This window comes from Perognathus longimembris, chromosome 13 (assembly GCF_023159225.1).
Source record: "Perognathus longimembris pacificus isolate PPM17 chromosome 13, ASM2315922v1, whole genome shotgun sequence".
NCBI classification, from domain to species: domain Eukaryota; kingdom Metazoa; phylum Chordata; class Mammalia; order Rodentia; family Heteromyidae; genus Perognathus; species Perognathus longimembris.
In genome coordinates this window covers 20097550-20112817 of record NC_063173.1, presented here as the reverse complement: position 1 = coordinate 20112817, position 15268 = coordinate 20097550, and the positions used below count along the sequence as shown (strand labels likewise).

At 40.2% G+C, this 15268-nt stretch overlaps 1 protein-coding gene across 9 annotated transcripts in view; it reads right to left on the bottom strand.

Moving 5' to 3' along the window:
* Positions 1-15268, bottom strand: part of Tead1 (TEA domain transcription factor 1) — a 254498-nt gene that overhangs the window by 23936 nt on the left and 215294 nt on the right. For all 9 annotated transcript variants that reach the window (XM_048361600.1, XM_048361603.1, XM_048361606.1 and 6 more), the window contains one exon: positions 11035-11208. In XM_048361600.1, coding sequence (XP_048217557.1) covers positions 11035-11208 — 174 coding nt within the window. The remainder of the gene's footprint in view (positions 1-11034; positions 11209-15268) is intronic.

Here is a 15268-nt window from a genome sequence, read left to right as displayed (position 1 = left end):
CCTTGTTTTTTGTTTTTAAAGAAAAAAACATTAAATGAGGGACCCATAGTATTTCTCCCGTGTTTTGTTTTGTCTGGCATTATATTTATGACATTCATCCTTCGTCTGTAATTTAAAAAAATAATCATGATCTATGCACTCTGTTACGAAGTTTCCAAACTGGACCTACTATGGACAGTTCTATGTTGAACACTCTTAGACATGATTTTGGTAAGTTGCCTGGTTGTTTTTATTGGGCAATCCAGTACAGTCATTGCTGGATGAGATCAATGTGCACCTTAACCTTCATTCAGATAAAAGGCACAGATAATCTTTGAACTATCTTGCTTTTTCTTTAAGTATAATGTTTAATAGGCTTGATCTTAAAAGAGCTTCCCAACTAATGGTAAATAATTCACAATCATTGTCACAATTATTTTTGCAATGACCCTTGAATAGGAATAGTAATTATGCAGCCATCTGACCACATAACAACTGCTGTTCAGGAATTTTTTAGGGTGAGATATTGATGTGAAAGATAACTAACTGTTAGCTGATGTTACTAGAAGTATTCCAGAAAGAAAAGTGATCACTGAATATCTATTGAGCAAGGAAATATCAAAGAAAGGATGCTAGCATTAAAATAACAACAAAGGACGGGGAATGTAATGAGTCTGGGATTGTACAGAGCTCCTTTCCCACACTACTGACACATTTCCCTGCAAATGAAAACTCTGGGTATAAAGCAAACTATTTCATGGAATTCTAAAGACAAGAAAATAAGAAAGAAAAAAAAAGTGCTGCTCCTTGAAATTCAAACTACGTCTTTTTAATCAGCCTAATCTGACCATGGCATGCTATTTGAGAGAAAAAAAAAAATAGTGAGGGATGGGGTGGGTTCGGGAGGGATGGGTGGGAATTTGAAAAGGGTGTCACTGCACAAGATGCACTGTATTCATAAACTGCTTTGTTTTGTTAAATGACAACTCCTCTGTATGCTTAACAATAACAAATAAAGTAAAATATAAAAAAATTAAAAATCTAAAAAACAGCTAAAGTCTAGTAAACTTTCCTTCTCAATCAATGCCAAATTCAGACCATATCTTTATTCTGGGCTAGCCAAAATAAGTTGGTCTCAGAGCAGATTCTGCTGTGTTAGAAAACACTTGCCAGTGTGGCTGGGAAAGGTAAGTACAGGGAAACTTCAGTCCTTATGTCAAATATGTTTTTAGTTTTCCCCATTTATGAACTAAGTTCAGAGCCAACTCTTTCTCCCAACTCCCAATGCAGAAATCTTTCCATGATATCTTGGCCTGCCACTGTCCCATGCCAAAGTATTTTCAGATGCAGGGAAATCATTATTCTAGTAACAGGGCTGGATGCAGTTAACTATTTTTTCTTGTCAAATGTACTTTCTATTGCTGCTGTAACAAACTATCTCAAATTCAGTGGCTTTAAAATATTAATTGATCTTGTGCTTTAGTAAATCAGAAATTCAACTCAGGCCACACTAGGCTACGGCTGATGTACTGATTTGATGGGCAAGGCTGTGTTTCCTGCTGAAGATTCTAGGGAGGAATCTGTTAATCACCTCTTTCAGTTTCTAAGGACCACCCATATTCCTTGTCCATAGCCCCTGCCTCCAGTTTCTAAGTAAGATATCTCTAGATGTCTTCAGGTTGCCTCCCTTTTCCATTTCTAAAGAACCCACAGACAACACTAGACTCATTCAGATAATATAAGATTTTCTCCCACCTGTGGATTGCCACCCTTACCTCCTTTTGCTATGTAATATGATGCAGTTATACATGGATTCAGACATTGATTTCTCCAAGGAGCCATAGTTCTGCCTACCTCATCTTAAGGTGAGAATACTGAGAAACACGGGCTGGGAATATGGCCTAGTGGCAAGAGTGCTTGCCTCCTACACATGAAGCTCTCGGTTCCATTCCCCAGCACCACATATATGGAAAACGGCCAGAAGGGGCGCTGTGGCTCAGGTGGCAGAGTGCTAGCCTTGAGCAGGAAGAAGCCAGGGACGGTGCTCAGGCCCTGAGTCCAAGGCCCAGGACTGGCCATAAAAAAAAAAAAAAAAGAATACTGAGAAACACTATTAGCTTCCCAGCTTCCACCCAGATTCTCTGGAGTGGCAGACCTAAGAACACTTCGAATATAAGGTCATTCTGTAATTCTCTCTCACTTTCTCCTTGAGTTTACCTATTCTATCCTCTTCTCACCCAGAGGGCTGCTTCCAATGAGTCAAGTTATGCATGTGTTTTCATTAAGCCTTACACTACTTTCAGCATCTCACTGGATCTCATTCAAACATTTGTGGGTGCTGCTTCTTCTCTATCATCACTTCATTTCAGATATGTGACTGACAGCAAGAACAACAGTTTCTTTCTCTTTTGGTTTTTTTTTTTTCCTTTTTTTTGTCTTTAACCACGGGGAATGAAATCTGTGTCCCAAAGCCTCTGTGGTGAGGTGAAGAGATAGTGTATAGAAAACTCTTCTGTAGTGTGCTATGGAAATGACAGCGGTTAATAATGGCAACAATCACTCCTATTACCTTGTCAGTTTTGGATACTGCTAGGACAGAGCCTCAAGTTCCATCAATGGAATGAATCTCCATCCATGGAGACCTTCCCAAAATAGACACCGTGGTTTGTAATCACCAAATGTGAAGACTGTCACAACCAAGCCAGGCTTACCCCCAACTCTCATGTGTGTCTGTGGCACAGACACAAATACTGGATTTTTCCAAACAAAAAAATAGAACCTCAGATTTATGAATTTGTGACAAAGTTTTTCATACTAGGAAGAACTGTCAGACAAGTAAAAAATGCCACCTTTCCCAAAGACATCATTAGAGATGTTATAGAATTCTTTCTGGAAACAAAAAGGAAAAACATTAACAATGTATATTGTGAGTGAGTTAAAGACTGCATTTTTGGGCAGATTTATTTGCAAGCAGATCCTAAAACCACAGTGAAAGCATAGGCAAGTTTCAAAGACAGGGCAAGGAACTGGACAGTGTCAGAAAGCACACAAACAATATGTGTCAATCAAAAAGTTTCAGAATGTTTCCTAAATCATCCTTCTCTTACATTCATTATTTCACAACTTTCCAGATTTGGGATTGGCTTCTCCTCTGTGTCCTTTCAGTCAATAATGTTGTTCATTCAAGAATGTGCTTCAGGCCCAGTTCTGGTGGCTCATTCATGTAATCCTAGCTACTCAGGATGCTGCATTCTGAGCTTTGCAACTGCAAAATCTCCAATCTTTGGAGACATGGCTGCAGAGGCAGAAGGATCAGAAGTGAAAGCCAAGGTTCCCAGTAAAGGCTGGGCACGTGCTGCTCACACACAGCAGTATTAGGATTTTGCCACAGGCTTCATTGGGAAAAAGTTTTCTGGACAAAGGGAGGCAGATAATCCCTGTATAGCAGGGGGAAGACAGGAGTACAGGGTCAGGAGCAGGCTGCAGGTACTCCCTTCCTACCAATCTCCCTCTCCCGCCCAGAGGACTGTCCCTTACAAGAGACAATATAATAGGCCCTGATGGATCAAGGAGACCAGTGTTTTCAAACCGCTACTTTGAACCTCTCCTCTGCATCCTCTCTGAGCCATGATCAAAGGACCAAGATTTCAAATTGTGAAGCAATTTTTTCCAATGGCAGCATCTGGCTGCTTGGCAGGCAGCATTGGGAGCTGGGCCCTGCTGTGGGCGGCTGTCCAGGCCTGCCACATGGTGAGGATCGGCCAAGCAGGGCACACCACGCGGGCCTTGCAGCTGCTCCTGCGGGCGCCAAAGGACAATTGCTCTGCACTGGGCAGTGAGCCGTCAGGCAGAAGGGCCTTATGAGACAGTACTGATCTGGGGGGTCTGGAGAAAGCTGGCAGCCCCTAAGCCCTCCCAGTCTGCCTCATTTGCATGCATCTGTACCTTGGTCCAGCCTCTTGAAGCCAGCTCCACAGACCATCAGGGTAGGAGAGGCTAGGATGATGCTGGACATCTATCTCCTCAGCTACACACCCGCCTTGAGGAAGTGAGGAAGCTGCCCTTGGGGAAGTGGGTCTCTAAGCACATTCATTCACTTTGTTCAGTTGAGCCATTGTGCCAGGGCCCAATGCAAGGGACAGCAGATGCAGCTCTCTGGCCACAGCTGTTTTAAATAAGAATAATAGGAATAAACTCAGCCAGCCCAGCTCTTGGAGTTACTTCCCACTAATTATGGCATATATTTACATCTACAAAATAGATGATTTTTAAAAACACTACCAAGGGCCCCTTTATTGTGCAGATTGGCACGCCTATTTGAATTTCATAAACATTTAGTACTTCAAAGAATCTTAAAAGCGTGCTCTAATTACAATAGGCACAGTTTGAAAGGCTGCCTGTTTGCATTGCAAATTCCTACCAATACCAGCATTCATTTTTTACAAAATCAATTAATATCACTCACACAACTTCAGGTACCACCACAGGCCCAGCACTTTAGCAGTTGGGATGAAAGCATCAAGATCTCAACCCCAAGAAGAAAGCTGCTGCTTAGGTCAGTTCTTTCCAACTGAGAAGTTAATGAGGCCCTAGCACCCAGCTGAGTTGGCCCAGACCAATCCACCTTCATCAGGTGTATGAACACTTCTCCAGATGTCCCCTTTCCCAGCAAACAGGACCTTTTTCTGGCTTGGACTTTTTGTGCATGAAATGTCTTTCTTAGAACAACAACAATCACCCCAAAGCTACCAATTATATACAGTGAAGTAACAATTATGTGTAGATAAGATACAAGCCACCCAATAAAATTTGCATTTCAAATAAACAGCATCTTAATACATGTATGTCCCCAAAGACTGCATGGGACACTAGGCATGTGAACATCCAAAAAAAGTACTCATTGTTTACTTGCAATTTAAATTTAACTGGACAGTATGCAATTTTAGCTGCTAACTTAGACAACTACTAACAAGCCATTTTTATAAAAGAAACAACAATAGGACTTTACCTTCAAATTCTGACTACTGCAAGAAATCTCTTACAGTGAAGATATAAACTGAGGGGAAAATGAAGGTGCACAGCAATATAAGGACTTGTATTGCTTTTTAAAGCAAACACACAAATTATGTACTTATGTGTGTACAATGTTCACTGATACGTATTAAAAATCTGGAAGGAAGCATCCAATATCTTGGGATTTGGCTGACAAGTATGTGTTTTAGGAGGATCTCATTTTATTTTTTGCCAGTCCTGGGGCTTGATCTCTGGGCCTGAGCACTGTCTCTGGCTTCTTTTTGCTCAAGGCTAGAACTCTGCCTTGAGCCACAGCGCCACTCCTAGCCATTTTCTATATATGTGGTGCTGAGGAATCAAACCCAGGGCTTCATGTCTACCACTAGGCCATATTGCCAGCCCTAGACCATACTCCCAGACCAGATCTCATTTTTTATCCTGACAATTCTGTATGAATTGTGAAATGTAAACAGTTAAAATAGTGATGACATGAGTACAGGAAGTATCTTAGATCTCCACTAGAACAGGGAGAGTAGGACATCCTTATGACTCTGAAGTCTAGGCTCAACTTCTAACAACTAGCCTGGATCCCATAGGTGTCCAGGTAATTTGCCCATACCTAGCAAAATTAAGTCTGAAAATAAGCAGCCCCCTTTCCCCCCATACACCACATCACTTCTTCCCTTCCTGGCTTTTTTTTTTTTCCAAGTGCAATGCAGCAGGTGCAGAGACAAGCCAATAGAGCAAGTGTTGGGAAGGAAATATGTGCTCTTCTTTCTTCTGCAGCTCTGCTTAGCAGCAGCTCTTAAAGGGTAGTGGCTCCATCTGGAATCTGGGCAGAGAGCACAGTTTACACATAGGAAAGGGGCCTGGGAGGCACCACTCCGACATGGGTTTTATTAGCAATTATGGAGCCAAATGACCGAGAAGACAAAGAAAGCATTTCAGAGGAACAGATGCTAGCAACATTCTCCTATAGGGTTAAGGCAATCACTAAGGCACTGAGGGCTCTGAGATACTATTGTGTAGCAAGAGGTTAAAGGAAAGCAGAGTGAGTTTCTGTGGCCTTTTCTCAAACTTATCTGTGCTTTTGAAATGTATTATGTCATTCCTACTGTGTTCCATGTAGGAGATTTAAGAATGATCTTTTACAGTGAGACCCAAGTGTCTCACCCTTCTCCCTGCAGCAGTGATCTCGTGCTACTTCCATGTAGTCATCCCTGTCTGCACAAGTATGTTTCCCCTTAAATTACTTCCCAAGCTTCCTCAGCTGACTAAATTCTTTCAATATTCAGTCTTGAAGTGTCATATCTTTGGTGAGGGCACTAAGAATACAAACTTGTGTACTTCCACAAGACCCACTATCCACATTCCATCATAAGTCCTTCCCATGGCATTGTCATTTATGGACCTGTACATCTGTAGTCCCCTCTGTACAATCTGAGAATAGACCCAGAACCTGGATCTATTTTCCAGGATAAGGAAGCCAACAAAAACTTTCCTGTAAGTTTCTTGAGGTCTTGTCCTTCTGTAAATCCTTTAAGAGGTTTATGTCCTACTTCAGTGGCAATGAGCCTGATAATAGCAATTTATCCATGACTATTAGCTAAATGGAATTTTTTTCCAATTGATTTTTTTTAAAAAAAACTTGAGAATCTATGCTATCAATTACATTGCTGGTCAAATAAAAGCCATAAAATCTCTTTCCCCTGATTGGGGGGAGCGGGGCTGTAGAATTTAGGACATAGGGTTGGGAAGCTTTGAAGAGAGTAATACTAGATAGCTGATCTTCCAGAAAAAGAGCTAAAAAGCTCCTGGTATTTTTCTTACAAAATCAGATGTCTTCCCTGTTCCTGTACATGGAAGAATAGACCCTGCCTATGGAAGGGAAGGTTTATCCCAAATATGACCCTGGGATAAAAACAAGCTTATAGGTATACTCTATTTGGAGACAATAAAAGATGTATGAGTTTGGAGGCCCTCTATAATAATAGGGTGCGATTTCTTCCTAATCCTTCTTACCACTAAATCATTCTGTCAGAATTAACAGTTAACTTTAGAACTCAATTTGAAGTAAGATATAAGTGAGGAGAAATGGAAAACTTGAGCCGGAAGCCCTTTCTTACTGGTAGCAGTTAAGACATGTGGAGAGCAAATGATTCCATGACATACCCCCCTTCTATGAAGAGCAACAGAGACAGCTGCTTCTAAATGATAGACTCAATCCTACAATTCCAACCTAAACCATGCAAAGTCTAACTAGAAACAGGCTGAAACTCCACAGGGAGTAGAGGGGCTCTTCGGTCAGTTCACATGTGTACCCAGTGTCTTTTCTTCAAATAAAGCCCAGTTGTTTTGTGTGCAGTGACTGTCATTTTGCTAACAAAAGTGATTTCATTCCTTCAAAGATAAAAGCATCCTGCAGAGGCTTCCAGAAAACTTGTTTCTCCTTCCTTTGTTTCATAAAATTTTCTCTCATCTTTTGGGGTTAATAAAACCAATCTTACTTCTTATTCTTTGAAAAAACAACAGGGAAGCAAAGTGACCATAAACATACTATTAAAAATATGGTGGATAATCATAAGATTATAAAAAAGAATAATAACTATAGGGTAATGTCATAATCTCTAGTTTCTAAGATATAAGCATTTAATAATGATTTGTAAATATTAAATGTATAGTTTAAAATTGGTATTAATCTGACAAGATCTATATCTATACAACTTTATTGTTATTATTATTATTATTATTATTATTATTATTATATTCTTAGTGAGGTGGACAGTACTAGAGTTTGAATGCATAGCCTCATGCTTGCTAGCCTGGCATTTGAGTCATGCCTCTGGCTCTGCTTTTTTTCCTGGGTTGTTTTTGGACATGGAATCTAATGAATTATCGACCTAGGCTAGCCTCAAATCATGATCCTCCAGATCTCCTTAGTGGCTAAATTACTGGCAAGAGCCACAAATATCCAACTTCTAACACCATTGAGAATTGTGGGACTTTGGGGCTTACATAATACAAGGCATCTATCTATGCTGTCATCCTTGGTTCTATCATTCATGTGTGTTTGGGGGTCTATATTATGCATGCTAGTCAGAATATTGCACTCCCAAAGCAGCAAATGGCTCTATTCAGCTCACTGCATTCTAAGTAGCTCAAAGTGCCAGCTGACAAAGAGCTGAGGTATGCGTCTTGTTTGACTATATATGGGTGATTCAGGTAGTACTTGGTATTTCTTCCTTGGCAAAGTTCTCACTTGTTCTAGCCCTACAAATCCAAGTTGTTGAGGGCACTCTGGAAACAGAATTTCAGGATCAAATGAACATTTAATAAAAAGTCAGTCTAATTGACAGTCTAGAGACTTCAAGCACTTTGATAAAGGCAAAAAGGAGGAAGAGAAGAAAAGGAGGCTGGGTAGAGTCTGTTATAATTTACTAAGTCACACAAAAATTAAAAAGTATGCTAAGCAAACTGCAAATACAGATGATATCTCAAAGGGAGTATTAAAGCTATTTAAGCATCATCCACTGGATGTACCTGCTGATATCCAAGGATGGACATCTTAATGCAATTTGTTCTGAGTCATTAGAGAAGCCAATGAGATCCCAAATTACAAACCTAATTTAAATTGCCTTCTCTCCTTTACTTCACACAGTTATGACTAAATTTCCTTGCAAAGGTTAAGTACCCCAACAATTATGCTGAAGGAGTGATGTTTTCTATCATATTCATAGAAGAGTTCAATTTTAATCCTGTAAGCCTTAATTTGATAAGAATCTGATCTGAGAGCAACTGCTTCTAAATGTACTCATCACACACCATCCACCAGTCTACACATCTACGATCTTAAACTCATTATGTGGAGGTTCATGACTGGAGGGCTCCATCATGATAGCATTTATTAAAATCATCCACTGAGTAAAATGGGTAATTTTGGAAGCAAAAAATGAAAAACTTTCTAAGTACTCTCCATACCAATTTATCTGGAAAAAAGAAAACCTAATTAGAAGAAATCTTATTATCGTTAAAGACACTATCTAATATGAAAATACTGAATATAATTTCCTTTTATTATATCTTATAATCTCTAATTAGTTTCTAATTGACTTGTATAATCAACTTCATTTTACATCTTTTATAATTGTGGTTCTAAGAGTTTTTGATCTCAGGATATTTTTTATAGGTTCACATCAAAGGGTTTTTGTTTATTGAAGGTTTATACCTATATTTTTTGGACTAGAAATTAAAGTTGAGAAAAAAGCTAAATATACTAATATATACCTTTTTAAAAATTAAGCATGCATGCATATATATATGTGGGGTGGGGGGTCTGGGTCCGTCATGGGGCTTGAACTCAGAGCCCTAAGCAAATAGTTTTATTGCAGTTCTTTTGTGAATATCAGCAGAGGGAAAAAACAAAAAAAAAAATCATATCTCAGTTTTATAATGTTTGACCATGCCAATCTATTAAAAGGATAACAAGAAACCCATTAAAAAGATTCACTGTTACCACGTAATAACGGATCTCTCATCCACCACTCAAACCATTAGAAGGCAGCCACCAGTTTAGAAAAGTACTGATACTGCTTCTGTAGGCTGTACACATGTATTACTGACATTAATGTAAAAAGATTGCTAGCTCTATTAAACTTCCAAAAGGAAAAAACATGAAAAATGAAATTGAGTTACCAAGGAAAGATGGAGAATCTAAACAAATTCAATATGCAAATTCCACCAAAGAATTTAAATCATGAGTTTTTCTAATCCAGCTCTCTACTTGTTTGGTAGAGCCATGGGGTCTTAAATTGACAAATTCTATGACTAGGATCCCCAAGGTGTTAAACAGGTGGGAATCAGAAAGTGCTTTAAGGTTGGACAGATCTCATTTCAAGTCCCAGGTCCCCAACCTCCAGGTTGCCTATCTTTTGTCATCTTGGAGCCTGCTAGTTGGATAGGAAGCAAATTCCACTTAAACTTTAGGCACTAGATGCGATGCATGCAAAGTATCCAGGCACACAGCAGGCAGACAGTAAATGGAATTTACTCTATGACTAAGGTCTCCTGGGAGCAGTCAGAGTTCAGAGGGCAGAGAACACACATCCAAATAATTATGGCCCAGCATGGGAACTGATTAGCCACAAAAATGCACTGGGAGTAAGGAAAAATCAATGGTCTGCTTAAGAGAGGAGGGTGCTACAACAAGAAGGAGCTGGTTGGCAGAACAGGAAAAGAGAAATGAAAAGAAAGGCATATACATCCACACAAGGGGTACACACAAAAGGGGTTGGGGCATAGAACAGACAAGTGGGGTAAAGGGACCTGGCCAAATTCAAGAATACAGCACCCTGGAGCCAGATCAATTAGGGCCTTGAATGACATGCCAAGGGACATTTAAAGCTATTTTCTTTTTATTCTTGTCAAAGTTTTGTTACTAACTCTCAATGCTAGTGAGTTATCCAGCCTCCTGTGACTAGCAAACCCGTCATATACACTCACACTGACCTTTTCTGGCCTTTGCCTGCCTAGAAAAGGGACAGCAAAGATTCTCTCAGAAGCTGCAGGAGGAGGGGATCAGCAAAGCCCCAGAAGCCTGAGGGACTGGCCCATGTCTTATTAAACAGGAATGAAGTTTTCACTTAACAAAACCATTTTGTATACTCTCCCATAGTTGAAAATTCTTGAGGCACATAACTTCATCCAAGGCTTACATTCCGATGAAACTTGTAGGTCATCTTGCTCAGTGGGGTGAAAGGAAGCATACATAGAATGGGGCCCCATGTTTTCCGTTGTGACTTCAGCCATCTATCTGAGTGACAGCATGAGTAAACTCTAAAGCCCAAAGAGGCCACTTGGGCCTCCTGTCCTTTGGCAGACTGCAAATGCTGCCAAGATGTGCAAGCTCATGACCCATTAGAAAGTTTGCAGAAAACACAAAGGTGTAGTCAGTGTGACCTACAGCCAGTGGGGCTGCATTGTGCTCACAAACAAGACACAACCACTTATGCACAAACCATAGAAATCAAATAGTACCTTACTCACCCAGAATTTTACAAGGAAGAAGGCATTTTGAGGGCCCTTTCCAAATAGTTCCTTTAAGCCACCTTTCTTTTCAGGAAATTTGTCATAAATCTGACGAATGTCCACTGATTCAAGCAATGGGTCACTGTAAGAATGGTTGGCATGCCCAATGTGCACGAAGAGGTGTTTGTTGTACTGTAAAAAAAAAAAACAACAAAAAAACACAGACATTCCCATTATTAATGCTTTGGCCAAACAAGGACTCACCCAATACGAACGGGATGATCAGTGGTTATCTTGAAGTTCTGGAACAAGGCCATAAACAGCAGAGGTAGAACTATGTTTTTGAAAAGATGAGTATGTTAAGAAAAGCCATTAGAGCTTGGGGTCAAAACAATCATTGCATTTTACTTACAAAGTCTCTGAGCAAATGCTGAGAGGTTTTTTTTGTTTTTGTTTTTGTTTTTTCCAGACGTAGCAATAAGCAAAGCAAGTGACAAACTACCAAATCAAGAAATAATTGTTTCTCAGTTTTACCTGTCAGTTTCAACTGTGAATGACAATAACTGGCTGGAGCTCATTTTTTACATCATAAACCCAACGAAAAATGTGTAGTTGGCTAATGTTGTCACTCAGTATGGATTTCTAGCACCAGTCCCCCAACAGTTGTAGAAACACAATGGTCTAGGCAATACTACCCACTTCCTTCTTCCAGCAAGAGCAACAGTGCTATGTCTTCAGTCACCTTACTAACTCAGTAACATCTATCTAAACTTCTGTTAAGGGCTAGTCAGTATACGACTGTCAGTGCAAAGTTAGATTTGGGTTCAGAACACAGAGAGGACCTACAACTCCATATATGGACATGCCCTAAAGAAAAACACAAGTCACTCATCCATAAACAAGAACCTTAATATTAATTTAACTTACAAGGATAACTGGACCAAGAAAGAATTGTGTCCAAACCAACAGGTCTCAATCCAGACTGCATCCTAATGAGCACATCATCAAAGCCTGGTCTTCATTCAAACTAAACTTCAAAAATTTCTAAGAATGAGGCCAGGCATCAAAAATCATTTTCCTTGAATGAATTCCAATATGCAGCCGAGTTTCAAACCTAGAAATTACACTCCAGACTTTCCATGTCTGTCTCTCCCAATAGTAGCATCAACGAAAGTGATATAAACAAACAAATCTAGGGATACAAGGGCTTAGAATGCTCAGAACCCAATAGGACTCATGACATAAGTCTGTATCCCTTCTGTATCTAGCAGTCCATTCTCAAGTAGGAACTGCTCAAGTTTCCACATTTAAGTCAGACGCTTGCCAACAACTTTCTTTCTGAATTCTGTTTTTGTATGTGAATGTGAAATTTTTTTTAAAATTGTTATTATAAAAGTGATGTACCAAAGAGTTACAGTTGCATAAGTCAGGTAAGGAGTACACTTCTTCTTGGACGATGTCACCTCTTCTCTTGTTCTCTCCCAGCTTTTCCCTCCCATCCCACCCACAAGTTGTATAGTTCATTTCCAATCATGTCTATTGAGTACCACTGCTGTACCCTTCTGAGTTCTAGTCCTATGGGACACCCCAAATAACAGAAGGTTCAGTCAAAACTGCCTGTAAGACTTGATATTGGTTAATAAGATTGTGGGGTCTTAAGTGAAAGACTCTGCCCACTGAAAATTAGCTATGACAGCAGGCAAATTCCTCCATTGTCTCTAATGGATGCTTCTATCTCTGAGTATTGTTACAGGGCTTAAATAAAAAACTACATTAAGAATTATGAGGGATCCTAGACCCATTGAAGACCAAGCATTTAAAAACATATCCCCTTTGAGAATCTTTGAGGCAGTACATATCAGCTCATTAAAAGGTACATTAAAAGCCAGGCACCACTAGCTCATTCCTGTAATGGTAGCTATTCAGGAGGCTGAGATCTGAGTATCATGGTTCAAAGCCAGCCCAGGGAGGAAAGTTCATGAGACTCTTATCTCCAATAAACTACTCAGAGAAAGCTGGAAGTGGCACTCTGGCTCAAGTGGTAGACCAATAGCCTCGAACAAAAGAAGCTCAGGGGGAGCCCCAGATCTTGGGGGGAGGGGGTGTGCATTTAAAGCATAACTTAGCTGGGCCCAGTGATTTGAGCCTATAATCCTAACTCTTTGGGAAGTGGAATCAGGGAATCACAGTTCCAATCCAGTTCTAGGCCATTCCAGGCAAAAATACGTTTTCAAGACTCTTATCTCAACCAACTGCTGGGCATAGTGGTATGTCCCTATGTTCAGGCCATCCCAGGCGTATAGCAAAATAACCAATGCAAAAGGGGATTAGCAGTGTGGCTCAAGTAGTAGAATATCTGCAAGTATGTCTGCAATCTCTAGTACTGCTATAAGTCAATAAATAAATTGCACCACCACAAAGAAATACTTTAAAACTTTGTTTTCCAAACTCAATTGACTTCCAAGCCCCATGAATACATATTCTGAGGAAATGCTGATTTAAATTCACGATCTGCTGGCCATGCCATGGCTTCCTGGCCACAATGCAGAAAGGCAAGAGGCTGGATATCTCATTTGATACTTGTATATGGGAAGTGTAACCAGGACAGTATCTTTTAAATTTAAAATGATATTTTTTATCAAGTATTCCAAGACCAGACTAGGTTCCAGGTGAAAAGAAAAAAGCCTGTCTAGAACACATACAGATCCAGCACTAGGACCAGATGCCTATCTGGTGGCTTCAGGAAAGACTGAGAACCTGTGATTCAATACCGAAGAGAGTGTCTGAGATATATATATATATATATATATGTATGTATGTATGTATATATATATAACTATATATAACTATAGTGGCTATATATATAGCCACGCAAAGCCATATGCTATGCGGATATTTGTTTTTTTTTTAATAGATTTTTCTCAAATGGTGCCATACTATCTTTTTTTTTTTGCCAGTCCTGGGCCTTGGACTCAGGGCCTGAGCACTGTCCCTGGCTTCTTCCCGCTCAAGGCTAGCACTCTGCCACTTGAGCCACAGCGCCGCTTCTGGCCGTTTTCTGTATATGTGGTGCTGGGGAATCGAACCCAGGGCCTCATGTATATGAGGCAAGCACTCTTGCCACTAGGCCATATCCCCAGCCCCATACTATCTTTTAAATTATGAGAAAAGATAAAGAAAGACATGAATGAGATATAGTCACAGCAATGAAGGAGCTTCTAGTCTCAGTGAGAAAAAGGTAAAAACAAACAAAAAACCACCGATCACATTAGGGGGCATATCTCACGTGGTAGAGTGTCTGCTTGTGCAGCAAATTTTGAACCCTAAGTTTCAAACCCTAGTAACACATATATACACATACATACAAAGTTGGAGCCCAGACACTCAGAAAAGCAAAGGTGAATGTGAAAGTCAAAGGCAAAAGGCAGATGATATCTAACTCATTAATAATTTGTGCTTAGCCGGTACCGGTGGCTCATGCCTGTAATCCTAGCCCACTGAGAAGGTTGATCTGAGGATTGCAGTTTGAAGCTAGCCAGGGCAGGAAAGTCCCCATGAGACTTCTAAAGGCCAGAAGTAGCAGGACTGTGGCTCAAAGTGGTACAGCACTACCACTTTTTGCCTTGAGCAAAAGAGCACAGGACCAGCATCCAGGCCTTGAGTTCAAGCCTCACGACCAACAAAGCAAACAAAATACAATGAAACAAACAAACAAAAAAACAACCCTGAGCTTAGAGCTAGCTCCTCACCACATCTAGTTCTGGTAGCCATGCTGGGAGGTACCATTTCTATCAGTTGTGTTGACTCCTGTAGGTAGTGAGTTTATGGGTAAGAATGGAGCGCAGCAGAGTCACAAGACACCTGTGAATTGAATCCAGGCTCCCAGTACTGCTGCTCACCAATTGCCTTTGGGCTAGGACAGAGAAGTGGTGAAACTAAGAAGCTGAGAGACCTAAAATCTTCTTGTTTGTAACAATGAAGTCTCCCTGCCCTTTACTGTTGGAACTCAGGAACCCTGGCTCCTATCAGTGCTTGTCATGATGTTAGGAAGGTGAACTGGGAATAAATTTTACCATACTTAAACAGGGGCCATGTAGGTAGAGCCGAAAAACACAAGTCTAAGTACACAAAATGAAAATTCTGGAGCCAGACCTAAAATTTAAGGTTTCTCATTTATGGTATAGGGATAAAATGCCTGTAAAACAGAATGGCTCTGAAGACTAAAGGAGTAGCACATACATACTTGGCACAG